This window comes from Marmota marmota, unplaced genomic scaffold (assembly GCF_001458135.2).
Source record: "Marmota marmota marmota unplaced genomic scaffold, marMar, whole genome shotgun sequence".
NCBI classification, from domain to species: Eukaryota; Metazoa; Chordata; class Mammalia; order Rodentia; family Sciuridae; genus Marmota; species Marmota marmota.
The window spans coordinates 56,993,683-57,020,680 of record NW_025999900.1 but is presented as its reverse complement, the minus strand read 5'-3'; the positions used below and the strand labels follow the sequence as shown (position 1 = coordinate 57,020,680).

General features: G+C 36.8%; 1 protein-coding gene and 1 pseudogene across 2 annotated transcripts in view; one reads left to right on the top strand and one right to left on the bottom strand.

Moving 5' to 3' along the window:
* Positions 1 to 25,163, top strand: part of Atxn3 (ataxin 3) — a 37,411-nt gene extending 12,248 nt beyond the window's left edge. The window contains exons 4-9 of one of the 2 annotated variants that reach the window (XM_015494866.2): positions 409 to 496; positions 6,564 to 6,696; positions 7,347 to 7,513; positions 8,757 to 8,853; positions 16,124 to 16,251; positions 20,605 to 25,163. In XM_015494866.2, the coding sequence (XP_015350352.1) occupies positions 409 to 496; positions 6,564 to 6,696; positions 7,347 to 7,513; positions 8,757 to 8,853; positions 16,124 to 16,251; positions 20,605 to 20,699 (708 nt within the window). In that variant the 3' untranslated portion in view covers positions 20,700 to 25,163. Of the gene's footprint in view, positions 1 to 405; positions 497 to 6,563; positions 6,697 to 7,346; positions 7,514 to 8,756; positions 8,854 to 16,123; positions 16,252 to 20,604 lie in introns of those variants that run through there. The other variant, XM_048799214.1, reaches the window with a different exon arrangement.
* On the bottom strand, positions 12,467 to 13,493 carry LOC125615186 (annotated as a pseudogene).
* Positions 25,164 to 26,998: the final 1,835 nt, after the last annotated feature.

The window sequence follows — 26,998 nt, the reverse complement described above, 5'->3', positions numbered from 1 at the left end:
TTTTTTTTTTTTTTTTTTTTTTTTTTTTGGTGTTTTTTCCTGTACTGGGGATTGAATGAGGTGCATTCTACCACTAAGCTACATCCCCAGCACATTTTAAGACAGGGTCTTGCTAAGTTGCTGAGGCTTGCCTAACTTGCAATCCTGCCTCAGCCTCCTGAGTAGCTTTGATTACAGGTATGTAGCCATGCCTCACTGAAGCTTCTGCTTTAAAAAAGCATTTAATAGTGATAACTCTATGCCATTTTTTTATCATATTGTTTTTAAAAGTCTCAAAAAAACCCCCTCAATTTGGCATATTTTCATTATTTTAGGCAAGCTTACTACTGGGTTATATCTATTAACATGTGAAACTTCTTTATTTCATATAATATATACTAAAATGTTGACTTTTTTTTTTTTCCCCAGTGGTTTAACTTGAATTCTCTTTTGACGGGTCCAGAATTAATATCAGATACATACCTTGCACTTTTCTTGGCTCAATTACAACAGGAAGGTAAATAAAGTCTTAAAACTTTGTAATGTTGTCTTTCAAAGTAGCTAAATAGAACTGGGTTCTCAGATGTGAGTGTAACAAAGTTTTTCCATCAGAGTCAGTAAAAATCTTTACATTTTGGGTGGTGAACTTTAGGCTGGGATCTGGATGATACTGTTCAGTGTGATTTCTCTCTGACGCCTGGGGCTTCTTTACAGCCCTTCTAAGTAATAGTTTTTTCTTTCATGTCCCACATACCACAGGCCCAAGGGGAGGTATGGATATTCTTCTTGTTTGTCCATGTCCCTTCTAAGCCAGTGTTCCTCCCTGTTAAGTCGAGCTCCTTTGAAATATATGCCTCTAGACTAGACTATATGTGTCCTTTTGGAGTCATCCCTGAGCCTCCTCTGTTTTCACTGGAGATTTAAGGATTCATGTATATCCCCCAACCTTCAATTTCTTATATCATTCTTAGTGATTTTTTATATCAGTAATCAATCTGACCACCTTCTTTCTTAAAAGATCATTGTCTTCACTTTCTCTTTGCCATTTTTGATAACCATAACCATTGTCAAGTCCCAGTTATAAGCGTCCTGTTCTTTGACTACCACCTCCTGTCTTTAGGCCATGTTTTCTCTGTTTTCGCATTCTAACAATTCTTTAAATTCTACCATGGGACCCAGACATCCCCTTAAACTATTACTTTCTTTTTTACCCTGCTTATTTTCTATGATCCATCAATATTTTTTACTTCTCTTCATTCTTCAATTTCTTTCCCTTTCTCCCTCCATTATAATTTTAGTGACTAAAATCTGAACTCTACTTATAAATCCTATTTTGGCCTTGGCCATTCCTGTACCAAAGCAACAGAACATGGTTAAAAAAATAACATAAAATATGTTGATTGGTCTTGTGATTATTAATGTTCCCTTGATGTGCTGCTTGAACTGCCTGTTGTATTTCCTTAGTAAATCCATGTACCATTCTCCAAGATGATTATGTCATAGCTTATCTCTTTAAACCTTTGGCCACTTCCAGCTTCCTTCCTTTCACCTTGCTTATGGAAGAACATGGAAGCAATTAAAATTGAACTTTATTGTCCACCAGCAAATCTGCCAGCTTGTTTATATCTGCTTGTGTTTGAGCCTCTTAAAATAGATGAGCTGTCTCCTGAATCCAAACTAGACCAACCCCTCCATGTGATTGGATCCCAGCTCTTCCTACTTAAGATACCCCTGCTCTTATCTCTCCATTATCTTGGGTGTTTATTTCTTTCCCCTTTTTCTAAATTGTTTTATTTTATTCCTATCAGTGGAGAAATAGCTCTTTATCTCCATTGATTAAAAAGGAAAAGCATCTCTTAATTCCACAGAACTCTGGCTGCTTCCCATTTTAAATTTTCTTCTTGAACTCATCCCTAGTGTGTTGTCTCCTATTCTTGAACTCATTCTAGACTTGCTGCCAAAACCAGTATGTCACTGAAAAACTTTTCTCAGTCTCACCAGTGACCTCCATTGCCACTGCTGGTATTCAATTCTCAGTCTTCTTTTTATTAGAGGGTGTAGTTGATTGTACCTTTTTATAAACACAACAAAACAAACATTTTTAAAAATCAGACAAAATATTAAAAAAATGACACCTGCCTCATGTACCCTTCATACAGCTTTAACAGTTATTATAGCCTTTTATTTGTACTTTGTCTGCTTCTTTCTACTGTTTATTTTGGAGCAAATACTGGGTATTTTATTATTTTTCTATGAAGTATTTTCTTAATAAGTTTTTTAAAAATGAAAACTAAAAAAATAGCCAAATAACTGTATTCACATCTTAAAAAATTTAATCACAGTGCTTTTAAAAACATCAAATACCCTGTGAGTATTCAAATCTCTAGTCTCTCTGGTTGTCTTATGTGTTTACAGTTCAGTCTGGTTTGAAACAGAATTGTACTGGGTTGGTATATTTCCTGAATCTAACTGTAGGATTCCTCTCCTCTTCATTTTTTCCTGTATTAGTTTATTTATTTTACGGGGTAGAGGATGAGTCATTTGTCCTGCTTCTCAAGTTCTGGATTTTGCTCATTGAACCTCTCTTTTTCGTGTCTCTGGATATTCTATTGCTGGTCTTCAGATCAGTAGACTTGATCCAATTCAGGTTGATTTTGGGGGGAGATAGAAAGATTTCACAGATGATGTGGCTCTTGATAGTTGTTCTTTTGTGATCTTCACCATTAGTGATTAATGCCTGGATCCGTTTTTCACTGAAGGTTGCAAAATGGTGATATTAGAATCTTGTCATTCCTTCATTTATTAGCTGGGATACTTCTATATCTCATTTATTTCATAAATAAAATACTTCCTCTCATTTATTTCATAGTTTATATAGAAGAGGAAGAATAAATATTTTTTTCCCTCAATCTTTTGGATGTGTGTGTGTGTGTGATTGAACCCGTGGCTTTGCACATAATAAGCATGTGCTCTGTTACTGACTGAACACCTCTGTCCTTTTGTCAGTTTTTAAAACAAATTGGTTTTGTGTGTCCTCCAAAGGTGACCAATTAATTTTTCATTTTTTAAAACTAAAGCACCATTATAAATTAATTAGTTAAAATGTAGTTCACATGTTTTAGTCCTTTGTAAATATTATTCATATTAACATTCAAATTGTACCATCATTGACCAGTGGGAACATTTTGGAGTTTATTCCCAAGTGTCTGACATGACCAATGTGGTCTTTTGAAGGTTCACTTTCTTGTTTAACAGGATGTTTCAGGTTTATCTGTGCATTTCCTGCCCTCATTTCTCCAAGGATACCTGGAGCCTTTTATTAATGATAATTACAGATCACAATCTGAGCACGCGGGCATGCTTCTTATGACTAGGTTGGACATCTTGTTGTCATTTCGATTTGCATTTATGATTACAGTGTTTTTCCTTGTTTGGTTTTATATACTTGGGTATCTTGTCTTTTAGGCCTAAACCCTTGGTTCCTCGTCATGTCTTGCCTTCTTGAAACACCCTACTCCTGGCTTCCAGGCCACCATGCTCTGGTTTTCCTCAGGCTGCTTCTTTCAGATTCCTTTTATGGATCTTCTCATTTCCAATCTGTAACTGTTGAAGTGATCCAGGGTACAGTTCTTGGACAGCTTCTTAATTATGTGCTACTCCATGATTCTGTCAACTCTAAGATATGTATTCTAACAGTTCTCAAACTTTTTAACCTAGATACCTGCTCTGAACACCAAACTCCTAATTTTGACATTTTTACTTGGAAGTCCAGAAAGCAGTTCATTTTAATTCACAAAAAACTGATTTTTTTTTAACCTGTCTATACATGATGTCTCTCAAGTTTTCCATTTTAGTGAAAAATCATTCTTACACTCTGTTTCCTATATATTGATAAAGCTGCTGGAGTGTTATTTTAAAAAATATAATGCATATTATATCCCACACTCACTCTTTACCGTTCAGTGGCTTCCCAACACACTTAGAATAAAATCTAAAATTTTGGATAAAACCCAAGAATTCTACTACTTTACCTGAATGAGGCAGAGTGTCCACTTTTAATGACATGCTCCATGGAATACCAAGGTGAGCTGGCATATTTATTCTAGGATCTAGAAACAATTTCAGTTTTACTGGCAGAAAATGTGTTAAGCCATGTGAACTGTGAATATACTTGTTCTTGTAAAGTTAAATGTACTAGTTTGAGTTTTACATGAATAATTCTTTTGATCTTTGATTCATTTTTTTTTAATTTTTATTTTTTTATTAGTTGTTCAAGATAATACAATGATCTTGAATATCATACATTTGATTCAAATAGGGTATGAATTCTCATTTTTCCACGTGTATAGATTGCAGGATCACATTGGTTTTACATCCATGTGTATACATACAGCAATCCTAGTGTCAGTTGTATTCTGCTGCCCTCCCTATCCCCCCTCCCCTCCCCTCCCTATTGTCTACCCATACTACTGTGACACTTATCTCTCTCTTTCTCTTTTTTTTTTCCCTTCCCTTCTCCCTCACACCATCGTATATGTATTTTGTGAACCGGTGAGGGTCTCCTTCCGTCTTTACGTGCATTTCCCCTTCTCCCTCCCTTTCCCTCCTCCTCTTTTCCTTATTTCTTGGTAATCTTCTTCTCATGCTCTTCCTTCCTACTCTGTTTTGAGTCACCTCCCTTATATCAGCAAAGATATTCGGCATTTGTTTTTTAGGGATTGGCTAACTTCGCTTAGCATAATTTGCTCTAGTGCCATCCATTTCTCTGCAAATGTTATGATTTTGTTATTTTTTACTGCTTAGTAATATTCCATTGTGTATAAATGCCACATTTTTTTTAATCTATTCATCTCTTGAAGGGCATCTGGGTTGGTTCCACAGTCTAGCTATTGTGAATTGTGCTGCTATGAACGTTGATGTAGCTGTGTCCCTGTAGTATGCTCTTTTTAGGTCTTTTGGGTATAGTCCGAGAAGGAGAATAGCTGGGTCAAATGGTGGTTCCATTCCTAGCTTTCCAAGGACTCTCCATACTGCTCTCCAAATTGGCTGCACCAGTTTACAGTCCCATCAGCAATGTAGGAGTGTACCCTTTTCTCCACATCCTCGCCGCACTTGTTATTGTTTGACTTCATAATTGCTGCCTTTCTTACTGGAGTGAGATGGTATCTTAGAGTGGTTTTAATTTGCATTTTTCTGATAGCTAGAGATGGTGAGCATTTTTTGTGTACTTGTTGATTGCTTGTATATCTTCCTCTGTGAAGTGTCTGTTTAGATCTTTGGCCCATTTGTTGATTGGGTTATTTGGTTTTTTGTTGTTTAACTTTTTGAGTTCTTTGTATACTCTGGAGATTAGAGCTTTATCTGAAGTGTGAGGGGTAAAAATTTGTTCCCAGGATGTAGGGTCCCTATTTACCTCACTTATTATTTCTCTTGCTGAGAAAAACCTTTTTAGTTTGAATATGTCCCATTTGTTGATTTTTGATTTTAACTCTTGTGCTATAGGTGTCTTATTAAGGAATTTGGAGCCCGATCCCACGAGATGGAGATTAGGGCCAACTTTTTCTTCTATTAGATGCAGAGTCTCTGGTTTGATTCCTAGTTCTTTTATCCATTTTGAGTTAGCTTTTGTGCATGGTGAGAGAAAGGGATTCAATTTAATTTTGTTGCATATGGATTTCCAATTTTCCCAGCACCATTTGTTGAAGAGGCTATCCTTTCTCCAGATTCATTCTTAATATTCACAAAGGGTATCCAATAATAATCAACAAAGTTTAAGAGAATTTATGGTAGAAAAACTTTAAATCAATTAGATTTAGGTCTAGCCTACCTGTATTCAGTTTCTGTGTGGAACATCCAGCTGGAAAAGCCCTGGCCTCCTGCCTCATATTCATAAAAAATTATATTGGAGAGTGTAACTCCTTCCAAACATGTTTGTCATTTTGGCTAGATTTTATATTAACTTTCTACCTCCCGTTTTCAGTTAGAAGGGATGTATTTGAGTGTGGGTTTTGGTGGCCAACAGCTGTTTTCACCCCTGACTCATTTTACCTACATTACCCGTTGTTATACACATTATCTTACTGTGTCTTCACATCAGTTTGGAGTAAGGTTCTGGTGTGGTCTGATCAAGAATTGAAGTAATCAAGACAGATTGGTAACATGATTGACCAACACCATGCAGGTGGGAGGTAGAAGATCTGGGATTGACCCTACATGGTCCAATTCTAAATCCTTCGCTCTTCCCCACTCCTTTACTAAACTGCTTCTCTGTTCCCATTTAGTGAGTAGTCTGTTGGGTCAAGTGCTATATTAGTAGGGCTTTAATAAACACTGTTCCCCTTGTTTCTCGTAGTCACTCTGGAAGATAACTATTTTAGTGTTATAGGTAGGGAAAATGAGGCTCAGAGACTTTAAGTAATTTGTCCTGGATGAATACATGTAAGAATCATCATTTGATCCCAGGTCTTTCTGCATCTTCAGCTTGGTTCCCTCATCCCCCCATAATATGCTGCCTCTCTGTTATCATTTTAAGTCAGTTCTGAATCTCTTTCTAGTTGTTTTAGTTTATTTTTGCCTTTTTTTAGGTTATTCTATATTTGTTGTTAAGGGTGATCTACCAGATTGTGAAGCTGACCAGCTTCTGCAGATGATAAGGGTCCAACAGATGCACCGACCAAAACTTATTGGAGAAGAATTAGCACAACTAAAAGAACAAAGGTAAAAATTAGCTTATAGTATAGAAGATATAATAGTATTTCATTACAAGAATTAAACTTCCATGCTTGCATTTAATGTGTGGTGTTTTACAGGGGCTCTTTTTTAGGGTTTTCATTTTACTTTTAAATTTTGATTGATGGATTGATTGTGCTGGGGATTGAACCAGGTTCCAAGCATGTGTCCTACCACTGAGCTACACCCTAGTCCTCATGTTTTCTTTATAAGAGACAGAGTCTCATTGTGTTGTCCAGGTTGGCCTCAAATTTGCCATCCTCCTGCCTCAACCTCCTGGGTAGCTGGGACTGTAGGTATGTGGCATTGCACCTGGCTAGGATTTAGTCTAGTTTTGTTTTGTTTTTGTGGTGCTGGGGATTGAACGCAGGGCCCTGTACATGCAAGGCAAGTGCTCTACCAACTGAGCTATATCTCAGTCCTATTTTAGCAAAGTTTATTGAATCAGTTTGAACGAATTCTTTGAATTACTTAAGTGTATTAACTTAGGTGCACATTACAATACCGTCTTCATATTACTAGAGATTATCTGACAGAAAACTTATTTGTATTAAAATCTTCAGTTTGCAAATGCCTTTGTATTATGTCTAAAATTAAAGACTAGGGCAGCAGTTATTATGATTGCTTTTGTTCTTCAGAGTCCTTAGAACAGACCTGGAACGGGTTTTAGAAGCAAATGATGGATCAGGAATGTTAGATGAAGATGAGGAGGATTTGCAGAGGGCTCTGGCACTAAGTCGCCAGGAAATTGACATGGAAGATGAAGAAGCAGATCTCCGCAGGGCTATTCAGCTCAGTATGCAAGGTATAAATATTGTAATGTGTACCTTATTTTTGAAGAATTGATTCAGATTATTCTTAGTTTTCCTGGAAATTAGTGTATTGTTACTATGAGTTCTTAAACAGTTACTGCAGCAGCTATGTACAGTCAGCTTTTCTTTTAGATTTCTTGTAACATATATCACTTTTACAACTTATATTAGAACTGTATTAGTTACATTTAGGAAATGTAATTATATTTTAATTTATTTTTTATTTGATTTGATTATTAAACTGTACTAAAACAACAGTAAATTTAGGGTAATCTTTGTAGGCGTCAGATGACCCTTATCCAAACCAGTTCCTTCATAAATGTATGCATTGGATGTGACAGAAGGACTGGACAGAGAATATAAATTGATTTGACAAAAATTTAACACTTTTATGCAACTTTAAGCTTAATTGTGCTTTTTAGTGGGCCCACTTTTTTAGTGATATAAATCCATCAACAAAGAAGAACAAAGATTATTCCCTCAGGAATGTAGGCATAGAAAAACGCTGACATAGCTCAAAGTGTCTAACTTAAGTGTGAAGTGGTTTATTTTTGTAGTTTTGTTTTAATTTCACTCATACAGATTGGTTTCTACTCTCTAATGAAATCACTCATCAACTGAATTCCTTAGTAGTCTAACTATACTTGCGATTCCATTTATACAAAAATTGTTTCTATCCTGAACGTCTCATGCCTCCCAGCATACCACTGAATACTCCATTTGGTATGCAGTACCAGTTTTTACTAGTCAAGCCCTGTTGGCTTAGCCTAGTAATCTGAGGTGTATTTATATAATTCATTTCTCTTACCAGTTTACAGGTTGATAAAATCTCTGTTGTAATACCAGATATTGTGGTAGAGGAGTATCAAGAATGGATTTGTCTTAGGATCATTTGCCTAATGATCTACACCTTCAAGACATGGGTTTGAGGAACACCGTGTCTTGAAGGTGTGGGTTCATTTTTAATAAATTAAAGAGAGCATACACGTGTGATGTTAGTGACTTCTCATAACAGGTTGCTTTTTGGACTTTATTCTCAGAACTGCTGCATTGCACTTGGGTGTCAGCTTTGAATGTGATAGGCGTAAATTAGATTTGGTGTGCCTTAGTCCATGAGACTTTCACTGCCCTTCTGATATTTTCAAAATCTTAAAAGCTTGTTCAGATAAGAATAAACATCATCTCTTGAATTGTTGAATAAAACAATTGCTTTTTGCTCTTTTATTTTGTTTTTAGGTAGTTCCAGAAATATATCTCAAGATATTCCCCAGACATCAGGTACAAATCTTACTTCAGAAGAGCTGCGGAAAAGAAGAGAAGCCTACTTTGAAAAGTAAAGTAGTTGGTACAAATTAAAGTTGCATATTTAATATTTGCTTTGGCTATTTTGTCTGTTTGTAAATGTCTGGTTACCGCCTGAACTTTGTGTATATTTAAATGTACTTAAAAATTTTTACAGCAAATAAAATACAAAATGAATGTAGTTTTAGGGAAAAACTTTGCCACAATACAGGATAAATTTTAAGTGAAATAAAGTGAAAGAAACATAGTAAAACTTTGTTTATCAAAGGAAAATAGAATTAGGCAAGGGAAGAACAATGCCTGTTGATCCTGTGTGTACAGAATTCTTCACTAGTTAATAAGAAAAACAGCACTGGAGGCAGGGAGCGCACTTACAGATAGAGGTGGTGATTCATGGTCCTGCTCACTGCCACTTTAGATGGGCCTGCAGGCCTGTCAGCCTCAGAGACACGGAAGCAAACAGCAAATCTCAATCTTCAATGCCTAAAACCTTATTTTGTGCATAGCTTTATAAAGTGCTCGCAAAAGAAAATTTCACCCTATAAAAATATCTTCCTTCTCAATAATTATCATTTTCAATTCTTCCCTTTTTCCTTTTTTAAAGGAGAAATATAATCTGTCTTAAGGACTAAAAGATCTCTAATAGATATTCAGATCCTCTGATCCGGGTCCAATGCAAAGACCAGTGAATTTACTTTTTCTGTTTTCTGTTTTTTTAAGTCACAACTCAGAAGTATATGAAGGAAAGTTCTGATCAACTGACATCCTGTTAATGTGAGATATTTCTAGTCTTTATTCAGTGATGTAGTGCTTTTCACATTTTAATTATAAAATTAATTTTTAATTTTGATAAACTTCAGATTTATACATATATGGAGAAACTAGCATAATGAACTCATTTATTCAGATTTAACAAATATTAGCACATGACCAACCTCATTATTTTATGCTCCCAGCTCTCAGTTCTTTCCTACTCTTCTGTCCCCAGGCTTGGAGTATTTTGTCGTCATATTATTTAATTTATATTATCTGGTTCATAAATTTAAAATGTCTCTAAAAAATATGTAGCTAAATGCTGTTGTCACAAAATAATCATCACATAATTAACAATAATTCTATACCATCAAATATCTAGTGTTAAAAATAACCTAAAATTACTTAAGTGGATGAAACTAATATTCTAGAAAATGTATTTTAAGAAATTCCAAAATTAAAAGAAAGTATATTCCCACTGTCTTTCAATAACCAATATCAGTATTTGGGCACATTGTTTTCTGTTCACATAAAGACATACATACTATATGTTAAAACATTTTCCCATGACAGTAATATTCTTTATATACTAGAGTGCATGATGTTTCATAAAGTGAATGAGTATATCATAATTTATTTATAAACCTTTTGGTTTTTGCTGTTAGGACTTTGGGTGTAGTGAACAATCCTTGTACTGACTCTGCTTCTTTCTCATCGTATTCTCAGATGTCAGATACTGGATTAGTGTATGAGATCATTTTTAAGGTTACGTCCTCAGTACAGATTTCTAAATAAAGTGTTTTTCAGAATAGTTCTCACATGATACTTCTACCATGTTTATTTCAGACCTTTTTTCTTTTGTCCAGAATCAGATGATCCAAATAGACATACTTTTTTTTTGGTACCAGAGATTGAATCCAGGGCACTTAACCACTGAGCTACTTCCCCAGACCTTCTAATTAAAATAATAATAATAATAATTTTTTAAATGAAAGTTTATATATATTTTTTAGATGTTGATGAACCTTAACTTTATATGTGGTACTGAGAATTGAACCCAGTGCCTCAACACAGGCTAGGCAAGCGCTCTACCACTGAGATATGACCCCAGCGCCCAAGACCTGTTTATTTTCTATTTAGACACAGGGTCTTGTAGAGTTGCTCAGGGCCTTGCTAAGTTGCTGAGGTGGCTTTGAACTCATTTTCCTCCTGCCTCAGCCTCCCAAGCTGCTGGGATTACAGGCAAGCAACACCTCACCCAGTTCTTTGTAGACATACCTTATAGAAAAACTACAAAATTCACAGTACACCTAAGAAAACGAAAACATTTCAAGTATAAAAATAAACCCATCTTTTATTTACATTTCACCTTTTTTAGACGTTTTTTGGATTAAAAATGTGAAACTATCCATCAATTTTTCTTTTAATAGTAGTGAAGATAACTTAGTAATGGCTGAGTAATTATAAAGCAAAATTCAAAAGTAATAACTAGGTTTTTTTTTTTTTTTTTTTTAACTAAAATGGACATTTAGGTCAACCTTGCACCCTTTTTAAAACGTTCAGGTATTGGTGTGCCTCCTTTTAATTGGAGGATAGTACATTGTGGATTAAAGATGGTTGTCAGCTTTAGCCTTTGTCCTCTGCCTCCTGGTTTAACTTTGAAAATACTAGTGAGAACTTGAAATGTTAGAGAATATTTTCACATAGTCACATGTTGCTGAGTTTAAGAGTTGAACTTTTTGATGTTTGTTTTTAACATTGGCTAGCATTCAGAACTTTATAAAATGACTTTAAGAACTGAGAAACTAATATTTGCCTTTCACTAAAATTCCTGATTACTTATCCTGGATGGATCCTTATCTCTCTAGCTCAGGGCACTTGTTCAAAGCTCATCAAGCTAACTGTTCTCTCTCAATCTCCCTAAACTGATACTGGTGCTAACTTGTTATTCATAAAGTTTTATAGGGTTCCCCACTTCCCGTTGAATATTTGAAGCTTCATAATTAGTATAGTAACCACAGTACTTGTGCATAAAGCATACTATAAGATTTCTTTCTTATGTAAAAAATACCGTTAAAAATCTACCTACTACAAATTTGTAGTTTAAGATTTGCTAAATAATATTTTCATAGCCAGGACATTTTTTTCCAGCAGTAATTTCTAAATTACTTGTCGAAAAAATCCCAAGCAAAATTCTACTGTATCAGCCATGTCACTATAAAATCTGCTTTAACTTGTGTGTTATGAGGATCAGATTAAGCAGTGGTTATAAACTGTTTTGTAAATTGTATTTTATTACTAATGTGTTATCCAGGTATAGTTTGCAACAATGCAGATTTTTTTCTGTTGCCTAAAGGCAGTTTCCCTACAAGGAAGGACACAAATATTATTTCCATGGCCATAGTTTGCTGTGACATTTTTTCTTCCCCTCAGTTGACAGAGCCAGTTGAGGTTTTGTTTTGGAAAAAGCAATGAATTGGTTTTGGATTGAGGGCATGGACAAGAGAGGGTGCAGTAGACCTCCGCCCGGGGTGGAGCTGAGAACCAGGACTGAGCCTTAGGTGGGTGGGTCTCTTGTTCTCTGTATTCCTCTATATAGGTGTCTCCCCTGTAGGCTCCACCACAGCTACAGGAGAGGGAAGGCTGGGAAGGGACTTGGGGAGGCTGGGAAGAGACTTGGGGAGGCTGGGAAGAGACTTGAGAAGGCAGAGGACTTCGTCACTAGCTTCTCATTGTAGGTCTCAGTCTTTTCCCCACCCATGGCTTTGGTACAGCTGAAGGACCTGGACCCCCTACCAGAGGTGGAGCTGGACTGGAAGGCACTCAGCCCCATCATAAGGAGACTCACGTTCTGCATCCAGGACCAGTGTCACATTCATAAGCTCCTGTACTCACACAGTTGTCATGTCATGTCTTGCTTGGCCTGCCATAGGGTGGCCCCAGCTAGCTGGCTTGGCCTTGGCACCCTTACTGTCCGTCTCCCTACCTTGTCCAGCACCAGCAGGGGCAGCCTCCAGGTATATCCTCTGACATTTGAAGGCCTCACTTTCTGCCCAGAGGTGGCTGATGTTGAAGTTCATCTCAGAGATCAGCAGGCTGTTTGATTGTGGCCTTGTTCTGAGTGAGGACCTTGCGATGTTGCTGTCCATGTCCAGGGAGTGCTGGGGTTCACGGACAGCACCACAGAGATGCATGTTCTGATCTTCTTTTCATATGGCTGCCTGAGGAAGTTGATCTCATCAGTCAGCCCTTCCAGATGAGATTCCAGCTGTATCTTGTTCTTAGAATCCTCATCCCCATCCTTCCTGATGAGGACACCGGTTCTCCATCTCTGCATGCTTATTGATCTTATTCTCATATTTATTCTTGAAGTCTTCCACCTTCTCTGCACACCGCCGAGCTCTGCCTCCAGCTTCAACTTCTCCAGGCCCATTGACTCCAGCTGCTATTGAAGATTGTCAGTGTGGCTCTTAAACATGTTGTCCATGTCACTCTGAGCTATCTTCTGCTGCTGCAGGAGACTCCACATGGTCTCCAGCGTTTTCTGCTCCAGGAACCATACATTATCAATGAAGGCAGCAAATTTGTTGGGAGTTTTGATCTATTTCTCTTCCTGAATATGCATGGCCTGGATGTTGGGATCCATCTCCAGTTCAAGGGGCCTCAGCACTCTGTGGTCCACTGTTATGTTTGTGATGCCCCCACATATCACCAACCTTGCCATGGCCACTGGCTAGACCTCTGCCAGCACACAGTCTGCCCCAGAAGCTGCTCCTGCTGCCCACCCAGGAGAAGCTGGAAGAGTTGATATGCATACCAGGTACACTCATGTATGTGTAAGTGGCTACTGGAGGCCCTGGAGCCAGAGGTGGATACTGAGTAGGACTTCTGGGTCACCCTGATGGACATGGTGGAGGCTGGAGTGAAGGCATGCAGGCTGAAGATGAGATTTGTGAAGCTGAGCAGCTCTTTCAGGTAGTCTGCGGTGGCTTTTCTGAGCCATCACTTCAGTGGAATGGCATAATTTGTCTGACAGTGTTCAATTTAAGAAGCAGAAACTATTAGGGGTGTTTAAATAGAGTAGTATTCAATACAGAAATTAGTGGCATAAAGTCTCAGGAAAAGTGGGAGGTGTGGTATTCTAGGCCTCCAGAATACCACAGTCCACCTCTGGCAATAGTTGCAACTCCTGCCCTGTTGGGACGATGGCAAATCAGGATTTTTTCGGAGGAGGATACCACGGTTTGAACTCAGGGGCACTTGACCACTGAGCTACATCCCTAGCCCTATTTTGTATTTTATTAGAGACAGGGTCTCACTGAGTTGCTTAGTACCTCACTAAATTGCTGAGGCTGGCTTTGAACCCATGCTCCTCCTGCCTTGGCCTCCTGAGCTGCTGGGATTACAGGCGTGTGCCACCGTGCCTGGCCCAATTCAGGATATTGAGTTTAAGAACACAGTGTTACAGCTGTGATCCCAGGGTCAGGAAGCCACTGCTGCACCTACATGGACCTGGGAGCATGAAGTCTGGCCTCCACAGTGACAGCCATGTAACAGGATTCAGGGACTGTATCTCCATAACTTTGCTTACCAGCAGAGAGCAGCCAAGGTAGCAAGAAGATGGCTGTACCTCATTTCTGCCTTTATAATCTCATACTAAGGCTTAATTTGTAACTAGGATCCTATCTGTAAAGGAGTGTTGGTCTTGCGGGTTTTAGCTTGGTGGCCTCTGTAATACTAAAGGCACATTAGAATGCACAGTGGGAATGGATGCTGAGTGCTGTTTGAACATGTTCCATCTCTGTGTCTTCGAGGCTGAAAGGTGTCAAGATTGTTTCAAAGTTGGCAGTTGTTTTTCTTTTCATTTTTCATCAATTAAAAGTAGAATAACCCCATAAATATGTGCAATTATTAATGTCATTAATATTATTTTAAAAATAAGAAGTAGGATAAAGGTTATCCCTCTGAAGTTGCTATCTGTCCTATCACTTTCTTGCATTCCGACATTCATTCTTGAGTAGAAGAGAGAAGGCATGGAAGCTATCTGATGTGCCAGAAATTCCCGAGAAGTCTGTCTGTCTCATGCCGTGGCTCAGAACCAGGACATGCTAGTGGAGCATGCTGCCCATGCATGCACCATTAGCCATGAACATCGGCAGGTCATACACCTGTGCTGCATCAGCATTCTATCTCAGGCCATCAGGAAGAAATCGAGTTACCATTGGTGGAATTTTCTTTGTTGCTCACATTTAAAATTCAAGATTGAGAGGCACACCGGGGGAAAAAATATGCCATTCTATTAATAGTGTTGCTGATAGTTTTAAAATTCTGGTTCCTTTTAAAATATGACTTCAGATTCTCAGCCATTTATAAAATATATGTTTTTTTAGTATTCTGTGTATGTGTTTTTACATATGAAATAATTTCAGACATACATAAAAGCAGAAATAGTACATAGGGCTCCTTATCCCTTCAGTTCCCTGCACCCAGATTTTCCAGCTGTTTACCTTTCTGAACCATTTGGGAAAAACTTGCATTATTTCTCATTGTGTCTCAGTGCTTCAGTGTGTATTTTCTAAATACAAAGATACACTCCTACTACCTGTTGCCTGTTTGTTGGAGATAGGATCTCACAGTGTTGCCCAGGCTGGTCTCAAACTTCTGGCCTCAAGGGATCCTCCTTCCTGCCTCAGCTTCCCAAATAGCTGGGACTGAGGTGTGTGCCACTCCACCCAGTTGCAGTCCTATAACTGGCATGTTTCCATGTTAAAAAATATGGATTTTATGACATTATTTTTACTTTAAAAAATACCGAAGAACTTATTGCAATACAGTCTACTACTGAAAGCTTGATAATATATGTTTTATAGTTGTTTTCGTGTCTTTAATTCATCAAGTATCTGAAAAATGTTTACTATGTGACAGACACAGTGTTAGGCACTAGAGAAATAGATAAACAGGACTAGGTTTGTATTCTTGCTAGCTTATTCCCCAAGAAAGAAACTAAAGAGAAGAATATCAGATGGTAGTAAGTTTATACTGAGGATTAAAATGAAGTAATGAAAATAAACAAAATGAAGTAATGAGGTAGAACACCAGGAGGCTACTTCAGGTAGGTGTTTAAAGGCTTCTATGGAGATGTTTAAACTCAGAAAGACCTGAAGGACAAGAAGGGAAAAGATCATGTTAATTTACATGCTATTGCAAGGTGATTTCTCAGAGTCCCTTTTCAGTGACTTCAAACAATATTAAGGATCTGTAAACCAATTCTCATTTGCATAAGAATAACTACCAGTGAATCTTGTATGATAAGTTATTTTGTGGTGGAAGTACCTATCTCTTAATTGGTCTGATAAATTCAAATTTTATATATAGGTTTCCTAGTATGAATACTTAATTATCAGACCAGTTATTCTTGCTGCATTTTGTGGTGTTCATGACAGTGATTATTTTTTGATTTATGGAACAGTTTTTCATGTGAAAGATTTTCTCCTGTTTATTTGGTTTTAGATCATTATTTAATACATATTCACTTTCAAATGTTTCAGGCAACAGCAGCAACAACAGCAGCAGAAGCAGCAGCAGCAGCAGCAGCAGCAAGTAGATCCACCAGGACAGGTCTCACATCCATGTGAAAGGCCAACCACAAGTTCAGGAGCACGTGGGAGTGATCGAGGTTTGGATCTCTGATTAGTAATCATCACATTTGTTACTTGCATGCTCTATTTGATACACAAACTCCATGTGATTTTGTTAATAACTTCATTTATTTTTATGTGGTCCTGAGATTCAAACTCAGTGCCTCACACGTGCTAGGCAAGTCCTCTACCACTGAGCCACAACCCCAGCCCTCCATGTGATTTTTGCTTCATATGTTCTCTTTCCTCTTTAGTCCTGTTAAAACTGTTAATTGAATTTGTACTCTAACTTTCCCTGGTCTATAGAGTAGGCAGACTAGAGTACTCAAAGAATATTTGGTTTTAAAATTATAAACATAGTACATGCAACTTCACAGTAATTAGTATATTCTCCAAAAACTCCTCAGAGATAGTAAATATTAATAGATGGAAAATAAATACAGTTTATTACCTAGAAAACTAAAAAACATTTGAGTGTAATCCAAAGATCAGCAGGCTTAATAGTTCTTAAACATTGGCCAAATGTTGGTAGTAGAAGTTGAATGAAAAGGAAGCTGTATCTGACAAAGGATTTGTAAGGTGAACCTGCAGAGAACTCTCAAAACTATACAGTAAGAAAATAACTCAAATTAATAGATGAAGAATTTGAAAACACATTTCACCAAATAACACAGTGACAAGCAGCACAATGAAAATGGTCAGTATCACTAGTCACTAGAGAAAGGCACAATAAAACCACAGTGACGGGCCAGGGTTTTGGCTCAGTGGTAGAGTGCTTGCCTAGCATGCATGAGGCACTGGGTTCGATCCTTAGCACCATATAAAAATAAATAAAATAAAGGTTTGTGTCCATCTACAATTAAAAAAAAAAGAATGGAAAGAATGACTTTATGAACAAATAAAGCAAATGATATTAAATACTGGCAAGGCTCAGAGCAACTGGGACTATTAGTGGGAATGTAAGATGTTTTCCATGCTTTGGAAAACAGTGTGGCATTTTTTATATACTTATATGGTATACTTAACCATGTGACCCAGGAGTCTTAACACCTCGCTATGTAATCAAAAGAGAGAAAACTTACACAAAACTTACAAGTGGTTGTATATAGCAGCTGGATTCATTGTGGCCCTAAATTGGAAGCTGCCTACAGGTGGCCTTCATGTGGAGAATGGGTGCTCACACAGATGTATCCAAACAACTGAAGACTAAAAGGAATGAACTTGTGCTTTTTCTCATTCCTCCTGCTGTGTGAAGTGAAGAACCTGGATACTTGTGTAAAACAAACAAGAACCTCAAAAGCAGAGAAGAGACAGTTGATTAGGGACCTCAGGATCAGAGAGTAACATGGTCATGAATGGTCTGGATTTTCTGTTTTGCCTCAGATATGCTGAACTTGGTGCAGAGAAGCCATAGGCACAGACCAAGAGAAAAGCCCCCCAGAAGCTGCTATTTATAGCCAAAAGTGGCTGCTAACCAGACAGAACAATAGAAATTACCTCTTCAGACGGGCGTGGTGGTGCACACCTGTAATGCCAGTGATTTGGGAGGCTGAAGCAGGACGATCAGAAGTTCAAAGCCAGCCTCAGCAAGCCCTAAACTGTCTCAAAATTTTAAGAAAAGGGCTGGGTATGTGGCTCAGCGTTTAAGTGCTCCTGGGTTCAATTCCCAGTAGCAGAAAAGAAGAGAAGAGATTACTTATTCTGAGCAACACAGAGAAAACAGACTGGAAAAAATGGACAGAGCATTAGAGATCTGTGGCACACTAACAAAAGACCTAACATTTGTATCATGGGAGAGAAAGAGGGTGAAGATGAAAAAGTTTCTATAGAAATGATGGTTGAAAATTTCCAAAATTTGACAAAGACAGAACACTAGAAATTGAAGAAGCTGAATGAACTTTACATAAGATAAACCCCCAAATTTATACCACGACGTGTCATGGAAATCATGGAGGCCAGAAAGAAGTAGACAACATTCTTCCAAGTACTGAAAGAAAAACTATACACAAATTCTATAGCCAGTGAAATATCCTTCAGGAATAAAGGGGAAGTGAAGATATTTTTGCCTCCAGTAGACCTGTCAAGTTCAGAAAATAAGTAATAAAGAAATATCAGGAAGGAAAAATAGAGAATGGCAGACACAATAGACTTTCTCCTCCTCTTGTATTTTCTAAATTATGCTTAATGATTGAATCAAGAATTATAATAATTGATTTGGTTTTCAGTGATATAAAGAAAATATTTGGGGGCAGGGGTTGTGGCTCAGAGGTAGAGCGCTCGCCTTGCACGTGAGAGACCCTGTTCGATCCTCAACACCACATAAAAATAAATAAACAAAATAAAGATATTGTGTCCATATATAACTAAAAAAATAAATTAAAAAAAAAAGAAAATATTTGAAGGCAATTATATGTTACAAATGAGGGAGGGTCAAGGGATAGAAAGAGAAAGGGAGCTTTCTACATTTACTTTTAACTGGCCCAGACAACTTTGGAATATAATTTGACCATTTTTTAAAACACTGAATATACACTGACCATATGACCCAGCATTTACATTCCTGGGCATTAATTCAGAAATGAAAATTTATGACCAAAAACCTGCACACAAATGTTCATTGCAACTTTGTAATAATAAAAACTGGAAATAACCAAGATGTCCTACATGGGTGAATGGCTAAGCATAGTGTATCTATACCACGGAATATAATCCCAGAGTCAAAAAGAAACCAACTGCAGGGACTTAAAGGGATCTCAGGAGCATTGTGCTGAGTGGGGGAAAAAAAAAAAAATCTACAAAGGTCTCCAACTGTGTGATTCCATTTGCACGACATTCCAAGAAGCACAAATATATGGACATAGAGAACGAATTAGAGGTTGCCAACAGTTAGGGAGAGGGTAGAAAAAGGATAAGGGTGACTATAAAGCATTGGCAGGAAGGAAATCTTTGTGGTACTGGAGTGGTTCCATGTCTTTTGGTCATTTGGTTTTGCAGTACTGGGGATCAAACTCAGGGCCTCATGCGTGCTAGGCAAGTATGCTCTTCCATGGGCTACCCCGGGCCCCCCAAGTCTGTTTTCCTGATTATGGTGGTGATGGTTACATGCATTCATATGTGTAATGTAATGTCATGTAGAACTACACACAGTGCACTAATGTCAATATCTGGATTGGGATTTTTTTTTTTTTTTTGGTACTGGAATTGAACCAAGGGGATGTGAGCCACATCCCAGCCTATTATAATTTTTTTTGTTGTTTTTATTTTGAAACAGGTTCTCACTAAGTTGCTAAGGCTGACCTTGAAGTTATGATCCTCCTGTCTTAGCCTCCCAATCCCCTAGGATTACAGGCATGCACCACCATGTCTGGCTGAGCTTTAGTTCTATAAAATGTAACTTGGGTGAAGTTGGGCTGAAGGGTACATAACTATGTAATTTTGCAACTTTCTGTGAATTGACAATTTATTTCAAAATAAAATTTTTTCCAGAAAGTATGAATTGTTGATACACAGAATAAATCTTAAATGCATTATGCTCCGTAAATATAGCCATATTCAAAAGGCTACATATTTACTGTATACTTCTATTCATATGACTTGGAGGAAATGACAAGGTTAAATAACAAAGAACATATCAGTGGTTGCCTGGGATTAGGGGTTAGGGATTGGGGATTGACCACAAAGAGGAATCACTAAGGAATTTTTGGAGGCAGTGAAACAGGTGTGTATCTTGATTGGTAGTGTTAATTAAACAACTCCATGCATCTATCAGAGATTTAAAACTGCAGGACTGATGGTGCACACCTGTAATCCCAGCAATTTGGGAGGCTGAGACAAGAGGATTGTAAGTTTGAGGTCTGCCTTAGCAATTTAGCAAGACTGTGTTCAAAATAAAAATTATTTTAAAAGGCGAGGGCTAGAGGTATAGCACTTGTGGGTTAAATCCCCAGTGCTACAACTAATGAATCAGCTGTGTGTACTGGTATCTTAGGTGCAAGTAAATCAAAATATCTGTGTTCTGCTTGGTTAACAAGTGTATATTTGTAGCCCTTTCATGTGATAGAATTCAAGTTGTTGTTTATAAAAAAAAAAAAAAAATAGGAGAAAACTGCCTTCCTGAATAGAAATCTAGAATAGCAACATTTATGGATATCACAAATAAAGAATTCAATTCTTTAATTAAAAAAAAAAAATCCCCAGTGCGACCAAGAAAAAAAAAAATTGTAAAACTAAGTAAGTGTGAATTTTACTTTATATGAATTAAAAAGACAAAAAAAAAAAAAAAAAGAGAAACTAGGGTTTAAACAGAAGTACATTCCCTAAGAGTTCATCTTTTGATGACCAAGAATTTTCTAGAAATTTTTAAGAAATGTATGTGTTTTATTTTCCCACAGGTGATTCCATGAGTGAAGAAGACACGCTTCAGGCAGCTGTGACCATGTCCTTAGAAACTGTTAAAAATAATATGAAAACAGAAGGAAAAAAATAATACCTTTAAAAAAAATCATCTAGATATTCACACTTTCCAACCTTGTCCTGTGTGGTTACAGCATAGGGTCCATTTTGGTAATGTGTCAAAGAGCAATGTTCATCAGAGGAAATAAGACCTTTAGGTGGTTTGCAAACACAATGAAGAGAAAGTGAAAAAATGCATCAGTTAAAGCACTAAATAATGATCCTCCAAAGACTAGCCCAAAAGCTAGTCAGCAATTAAAAAATTTAAAATGGTTTTCTAAATGTTTCTTTTTCTCTTTGTGTGTGCAATATCTAACATGTCTAAAATTAGTATATTTTTCTTGACTCTTTTTATAGACCAAACTAACTTGCTCTTGCCACTGAACTTGTTCCATGTGATTTTGTTCTCCTTTTCTCTGTTGGGTTGTAAGTAATTTGGCTGTCTTTCATCATCTAATAACTGCTTTTATTTCTCATGAACCAAATTAACCTTTCAGGAAAATGTCTGTCTGCCTCAATGACGGTATTAGTTCTGGAAGGATAAACCTTTCTCTCACACCTAATTGTATTGTGCAGTTGGATGTTTTCTCCGGTTATTTTCTTGGCTCACAATTTTCCTGCTAGCTAGATTTTATTATTTTTCTACAACTCTTTTGATAGATGGTTATCTTTTCTGAGGTTTTGTTTTTTAAGCTCTCTACGATGGGATCATTATTTTATGACTTCGGTGCATTCCTAAATTCTGAAATCAGCTCTACACAAGTATTTGAGAATAAATGAGCATTAAAAAAAATGTGTGAGCACATGCTTTCTCAGATGCTTTATGAATGTCTTTTCAATTATGTCAGAACTTTTACAGCTTTGTTGTAATCCCTTTCTCCTGCACCTTATTTCCTTTTTCTCCAGTTGGGAAATGTCAAAAGCATAGTGTGTAGGCACATTTCCTTGTGTTATGAGGCTTAACATATGTACCCACTATGAATGTATGATAGAGAAAAATCTGGCCTTCAATTTTAGTAATAGTTTATTTTAATTTTTCTTTTGTGATGGAGCTTTATGTTGTATTTACAATTGAATCATGGAATGTAGATGTCTGCTTCACATTTTTTAGGTAGGTAAGCTTGCCAGAGATGGTAATATGGAACATGAAATAGTTTACTAATGAAAATATATTTAAATTTATACTGTGATTTGACATTGCATCATGTTTAAATAGCTTTAGAGTTACTGAAGTCACAGTACTTAATGAGTCTGTAAATAAGAAAGTTCTTAGTTTTGATAAACATTGGGATGCACAGAGAGTTTCTTGCTGGATCAATATAGTGGTGTGATTTTGGTGAAAATTAACCACATCTCACCTGGTGCAGTGGCGCAAGCCTGTTATTCTAGCAACTTGGGAGACTGAGGCAGGAGAATCACAAGTTGAAACCAGTCTTGGTAATTTAGCAAGGTCCTGCCTCAGAATAAAAAAATAAAAAGGCTGAGGATGCGGTTCAGTGGTAGAGTGTCCCTGGGGTCAATCCCCAGTGCCCCAAAACAAAAAGAAAACTTTACCATGTCTCTCTTAATGGGTGTCTGTCATCTGCTCCCCACCCCTTTTTGAAGCCCTTTTGAATGTTGAATTATTCATAAGCTAAACTTCAAGAAGAAATTTCAGCTGATAACTTAGAAAAGTAAAGTATGGCATGTTGTACCACTGGTTTGTGGCTGCACACATTTTATCAGGGAAAGCTTTTTGAGTTAGGATTATTGCTAACTGAAAAGAGATAAAAAATATCTTTATTTATGATTATGAAATAGCTTTTTCTTAGGACAGATTTTTTAAGTCATTATTTTCTGAAGTTTCCTTTACACAATATTAGACAGTTTTATTTTAAAATCTGAAGTTTTAACTATTGAAAATGTTACAGAATTATAAAACTTCAGAAATGCAAGGGATGTTAGAGCTCAAAGACTCCCTCAAAATGCACAAAGCTAAACATTTTAAGACCAAACATTTATGTAATTATCCCCCAGTATTCTAGCCATATTTTTCACGGATATTTGGCCTTTACTTTTTCTCTTTGAAAAGTTGCATTAAACTTTTCAGAGTGAATTGATGAACTACTTAAAAGTAAAAAACCAGCAAAGTTTTAACTTTAGAGTTTATTAGGTTTATGCATTACATGCCTTAAAGCACTTACAAAAGTATGGCATGTCAACCTTTGTTTATTAGGGACATTTTAAAACAGCAGAGCACACACTGGATGTGTTTGTTTAGTTTCTTGTGAAATTGTCATATTTGGCAGGCAGAGCCAGAATCACCAGTCAATTGCCATCTTATTTGGATTGACCTAAATTTATCTGAATGATTAGATTTATCTTAATTGATGAGCCACTGTGAAAATATGCCAGTGCTTATAACAGTAGCATCAAAAAAAAAAATTGTTATGGAACTGCCACTTCCAGTAAGCCACCTGCAAGAAAGTCAGGAGCAAGCAAATTCATAGTAACTGTCCTGCTAAGAGAGTTATAAAGATTTCCATTCTGTTGTATCAATTGGGAACATCTTAATGTTTAATATTTAAACTATTGGTATCATTTTTCTAATGTATAATTTGTATTACCAAGATTAAATATGTATAGTGGTGATGCTAATATTTTAAGTAAAATTTAAGCAAACTTTGGGAAATAACACTCATATTTTTAGGTATTGTGGATTTACTAAGGGATTATCTGTTTTAAGTATTCAGAGTAGCTAATCTCTGATCCAAAACCATCGATATGCTTTTTATAGTAAATAACATACAAATATTCAGGAATATAAATTGTCTGAAACGGTTGCTGCAGGTGAACTCTAAATTCTAAGATTTTGGCCAAATTATTTACAATTCACAGAAGATTTAAGAGGTGCTTTTTTTTTTTTAAACTTGATTTTCTTAATTGAAGTTTTATTCATGATGCCAAAGTTAATGAAGAAAGATGAGAACTAGTTGAGTTTTATTAAAAGCAAAAACTACTAGTAGTTACGATTCATCTAATAGCAAGTTGAATAAAATAAAGTTTATTCCAGTCAGAACCTAAATCACATTTTCAGTTCTACATGTTTGATAGTATTTTTAAATCACACTAGTGCCAAGAGTTACTAAAATTCTTAAAACTGGTCATTGGACCTGTGCAAATTCAAATATCAATTCAGTGCATAATCAAAATGTGGTAATTTAAAAATCTTAAGTTGGAAAACTTTGCTATTTTAAGTTATTAGGAGGATTCCCAGCTAGGGATGTGGCTCGATGGTAGAGTGATTGCCCAAGATGTGTGAGGTCCTGGGTTAAATCCCACCATCTTAAAAAAAAAAAAAAGTTACTAGGAGGATTTAATAATTAATATTGAGACCACCTATTAAAAATCCTATCTGTGGAGGTCAGTAAAGCTCAGTGGTAAAGCCCTTGCCTGGTACACTCCAAGCCCTGATGTCACTCCTTTTCCTCTCCCTCCCCCCCAAAAAAACCCATTTTATCTTTAATCGGAAAGGCTTCAGGCCAGTATTTTCTAAGTGAATTCTTTGTTGTCTCTGAGTTCTAGCAAGTATAGAGAATGGGATATATGTGACCCTAATTAGGGGAAAAAAAAATTATCATTTAAGCAGTGTAAATAATTTTTCACTTTTTCCTATTCAAAATAAAACCTTTTCTTCATTCCTACTTCCTTTATAACCATCTTTTGTTAAAGAAATGAATTGACTTTTTTTTTTAAAGTCTTATTAATAATAAAAACTTTTGTTCTATTCTTTCATGAATAAAAAGATGATTGGCATGGTTAGTTCCTGAATTTTGATTCTTTTAAGAATATTTCTGCTGTTTTTATTTTTTCCAAAATGGTCTGGCATTTTAATTAATGCTAGTAATGTAACTTCTAAATTTATGGTAATTGGTATGTTTAATAAGTGTATTGATACATTTTAATACTGGATTCATAGACAAAGTGGGAAGCAGGAAGTATTAGTGAGATGTGTGTGAAAGCTCCTGATTTGTTTAGGCATCTTTCAGTTGTCTCTTGCATAGTTTAAAGTTGAATGTTTCCTGGGATATTTTTAATGTTTGTTTTTTTTTTTTTTTTTGAAAGAAGAAGTCATAACATTTAAACATGGTTACCTAATTTCTACAACACTGGACTAGTATGAATACATTTTTTAAAAATTACTGTTCTGTATAAATGAAATATTTGGAATTCAAGTATAAAAAAAACATGTGAAACAAAAGGCATTGTCTTTTGGCCATGATACAAGTGCACTATGGCAGTGCTGTTTGCTCAGGACCCAGCTCTGCAGCCCCTCTGTGTGTGCCCCTCTCTTGTAGAGTTGTTTGCCGTTACTCCACACAGGCCTTCCTCTGGTCCTTCCAAGCCGGGCTTCCAAAGCACTGTTGAAAGCTAAGGATTCTATTGTTGATGTGGATATTCGATGAGTTGTATTTTAAATATCAAAGACTATTAAATAAAGAGAATGTTTGCTTTTTTATTTCTTTCTCTGTGTTTATTTTAAGTTCATAGTCTTGCTATTCAAAGTGTGTGGTTGGAGGGCCAGTAGCATCTGTTTCACCTGAGAGCTTTTCTGAAATGCAGTTTCAGGCCGCACTCAGCCCTGAATCAGAACTGAGCATTGGAAAGCTCCATAGCTCTGTGTTCTTGCCCCACTTCAGTGACAGATGCAGCAGACCAGGGAGCCCACTGATATTCCTGCCACAGGTTCCATTATTACCTGCGCCTCCAATCTTTTCCAAAAGAAGTTAAGAAGTCCACATTTTTATTTGAGATATGATTTTTAAATGCTTGTGTAATTGTTCTTTAGGCTTGATAAAGGGCATTGGTAATTTTTATTTTTACGCTGGGGATTGAACCCAGGGCCTCATGCATGCTAGGCAAGTGCTGTGCCACTGGCCACATCCGTAGCCCCAAGCAACAATTTCTGTGTGCTGTTTTTCTTAATTTTACGAAACTCCACACTGGAATCCAAATATAGTAACAGTAGTAACAGTTGTGAGCCACATAACAATGTTTCAGTCAAAGAAGGACACCAGTCATTTTTCATTCCTTTTTATTGTAGTAAAATACAGATAACCATCTTAACTATTTTGAGGGTACATTTTAGTGGTAGTAAATACATTCATAATTGGTTGCACCCATTACTACCCATCCCACTGCCAGAACTGTCTTCATCTTGTAAAACTGAAACTATACCGTGACACTGTAACTATGGAGCTTAACCCCTAGGTTCCCCATAATGTCCTCTGCCCCTTCCCCAGCCCCTGACAACTGCCATTCTATTTGTCTTTATGATTTGACTACTATAAGAGCCTCATAAAAAAAATAATGCAGTATTTATCTTTGTGTACTGAGCTCATTAAACAGCATAATATCCACAAGATTTATCCATTTGCGGGGGCTGGGGTTGTGGCTCAGTGGTAGAGCGCTTGCCTAGCATATGTGAGGCACTGGGTTTGATCCTCAGTACCACATAAAAATAAATGTTTTTTTTAAAAAAAGATTTATTCATTTTGTAGCATGTCAAAATTTCTTTTTTAAAGGTGAGTAATATTCTATTGTATGCATATACCACATTTTGCTAATCAATTCATCTGTTAAAGTCAATAGCTTTTCTATGTAGTACACTACATAGTAGCTATAACATGTTAGAAACTATGATGGAAAACTGCCAAGCCCAATTATGTCTAATTCTTGGAGCATCAGAGAGGTTGTAAGTTTCAAGCTGAGCAGAATTGAATCACTCTTGCTCAGCCTGAGCCCCATGTTATTCACAAGAGCCCCAGGCAACTCCGCTTATACCCAGAATCCTACTGAGTGTCTTGAAAAATAACTGTCAGATTCACCCCTCTGAAGTGGTCCAGCCCAGCACCAGATGCCAGGAAGGGAGCAGATCCTATGCCATCTCCATTGCTTTCCTGCTTTGTCAAAATGATTGATGTTCTTCAAAAGCTGTTTCTGTTCTGCAGAGGGGCAGCTCTGTCTCCAACACTGAACCCCCTTTTATCTTCTCAGGCCAAAGCAGATCTAGCTTCTTTGAATCATCACCTCCAAGGACTTACAGTTAAATGTAGAGGATTAATACCACTTACACAAGGTCCTCGGAGTAGTCAAATTCATAGAGAAAATAAATTAACCCCAAAATACAGAGAGACCAGGAGAGGAGATGTACTCACGGTATGGTAATGAAAAAGCCAGCTACACAGAGACTACCACACTCCTTTTTTTCTCTCATCTTTGAGAAGTGATTGCTAGTTCATGGATGACACAATACCAGAGTCAAGGAGTCTGCTCTTTCTGTATTACTGCTTT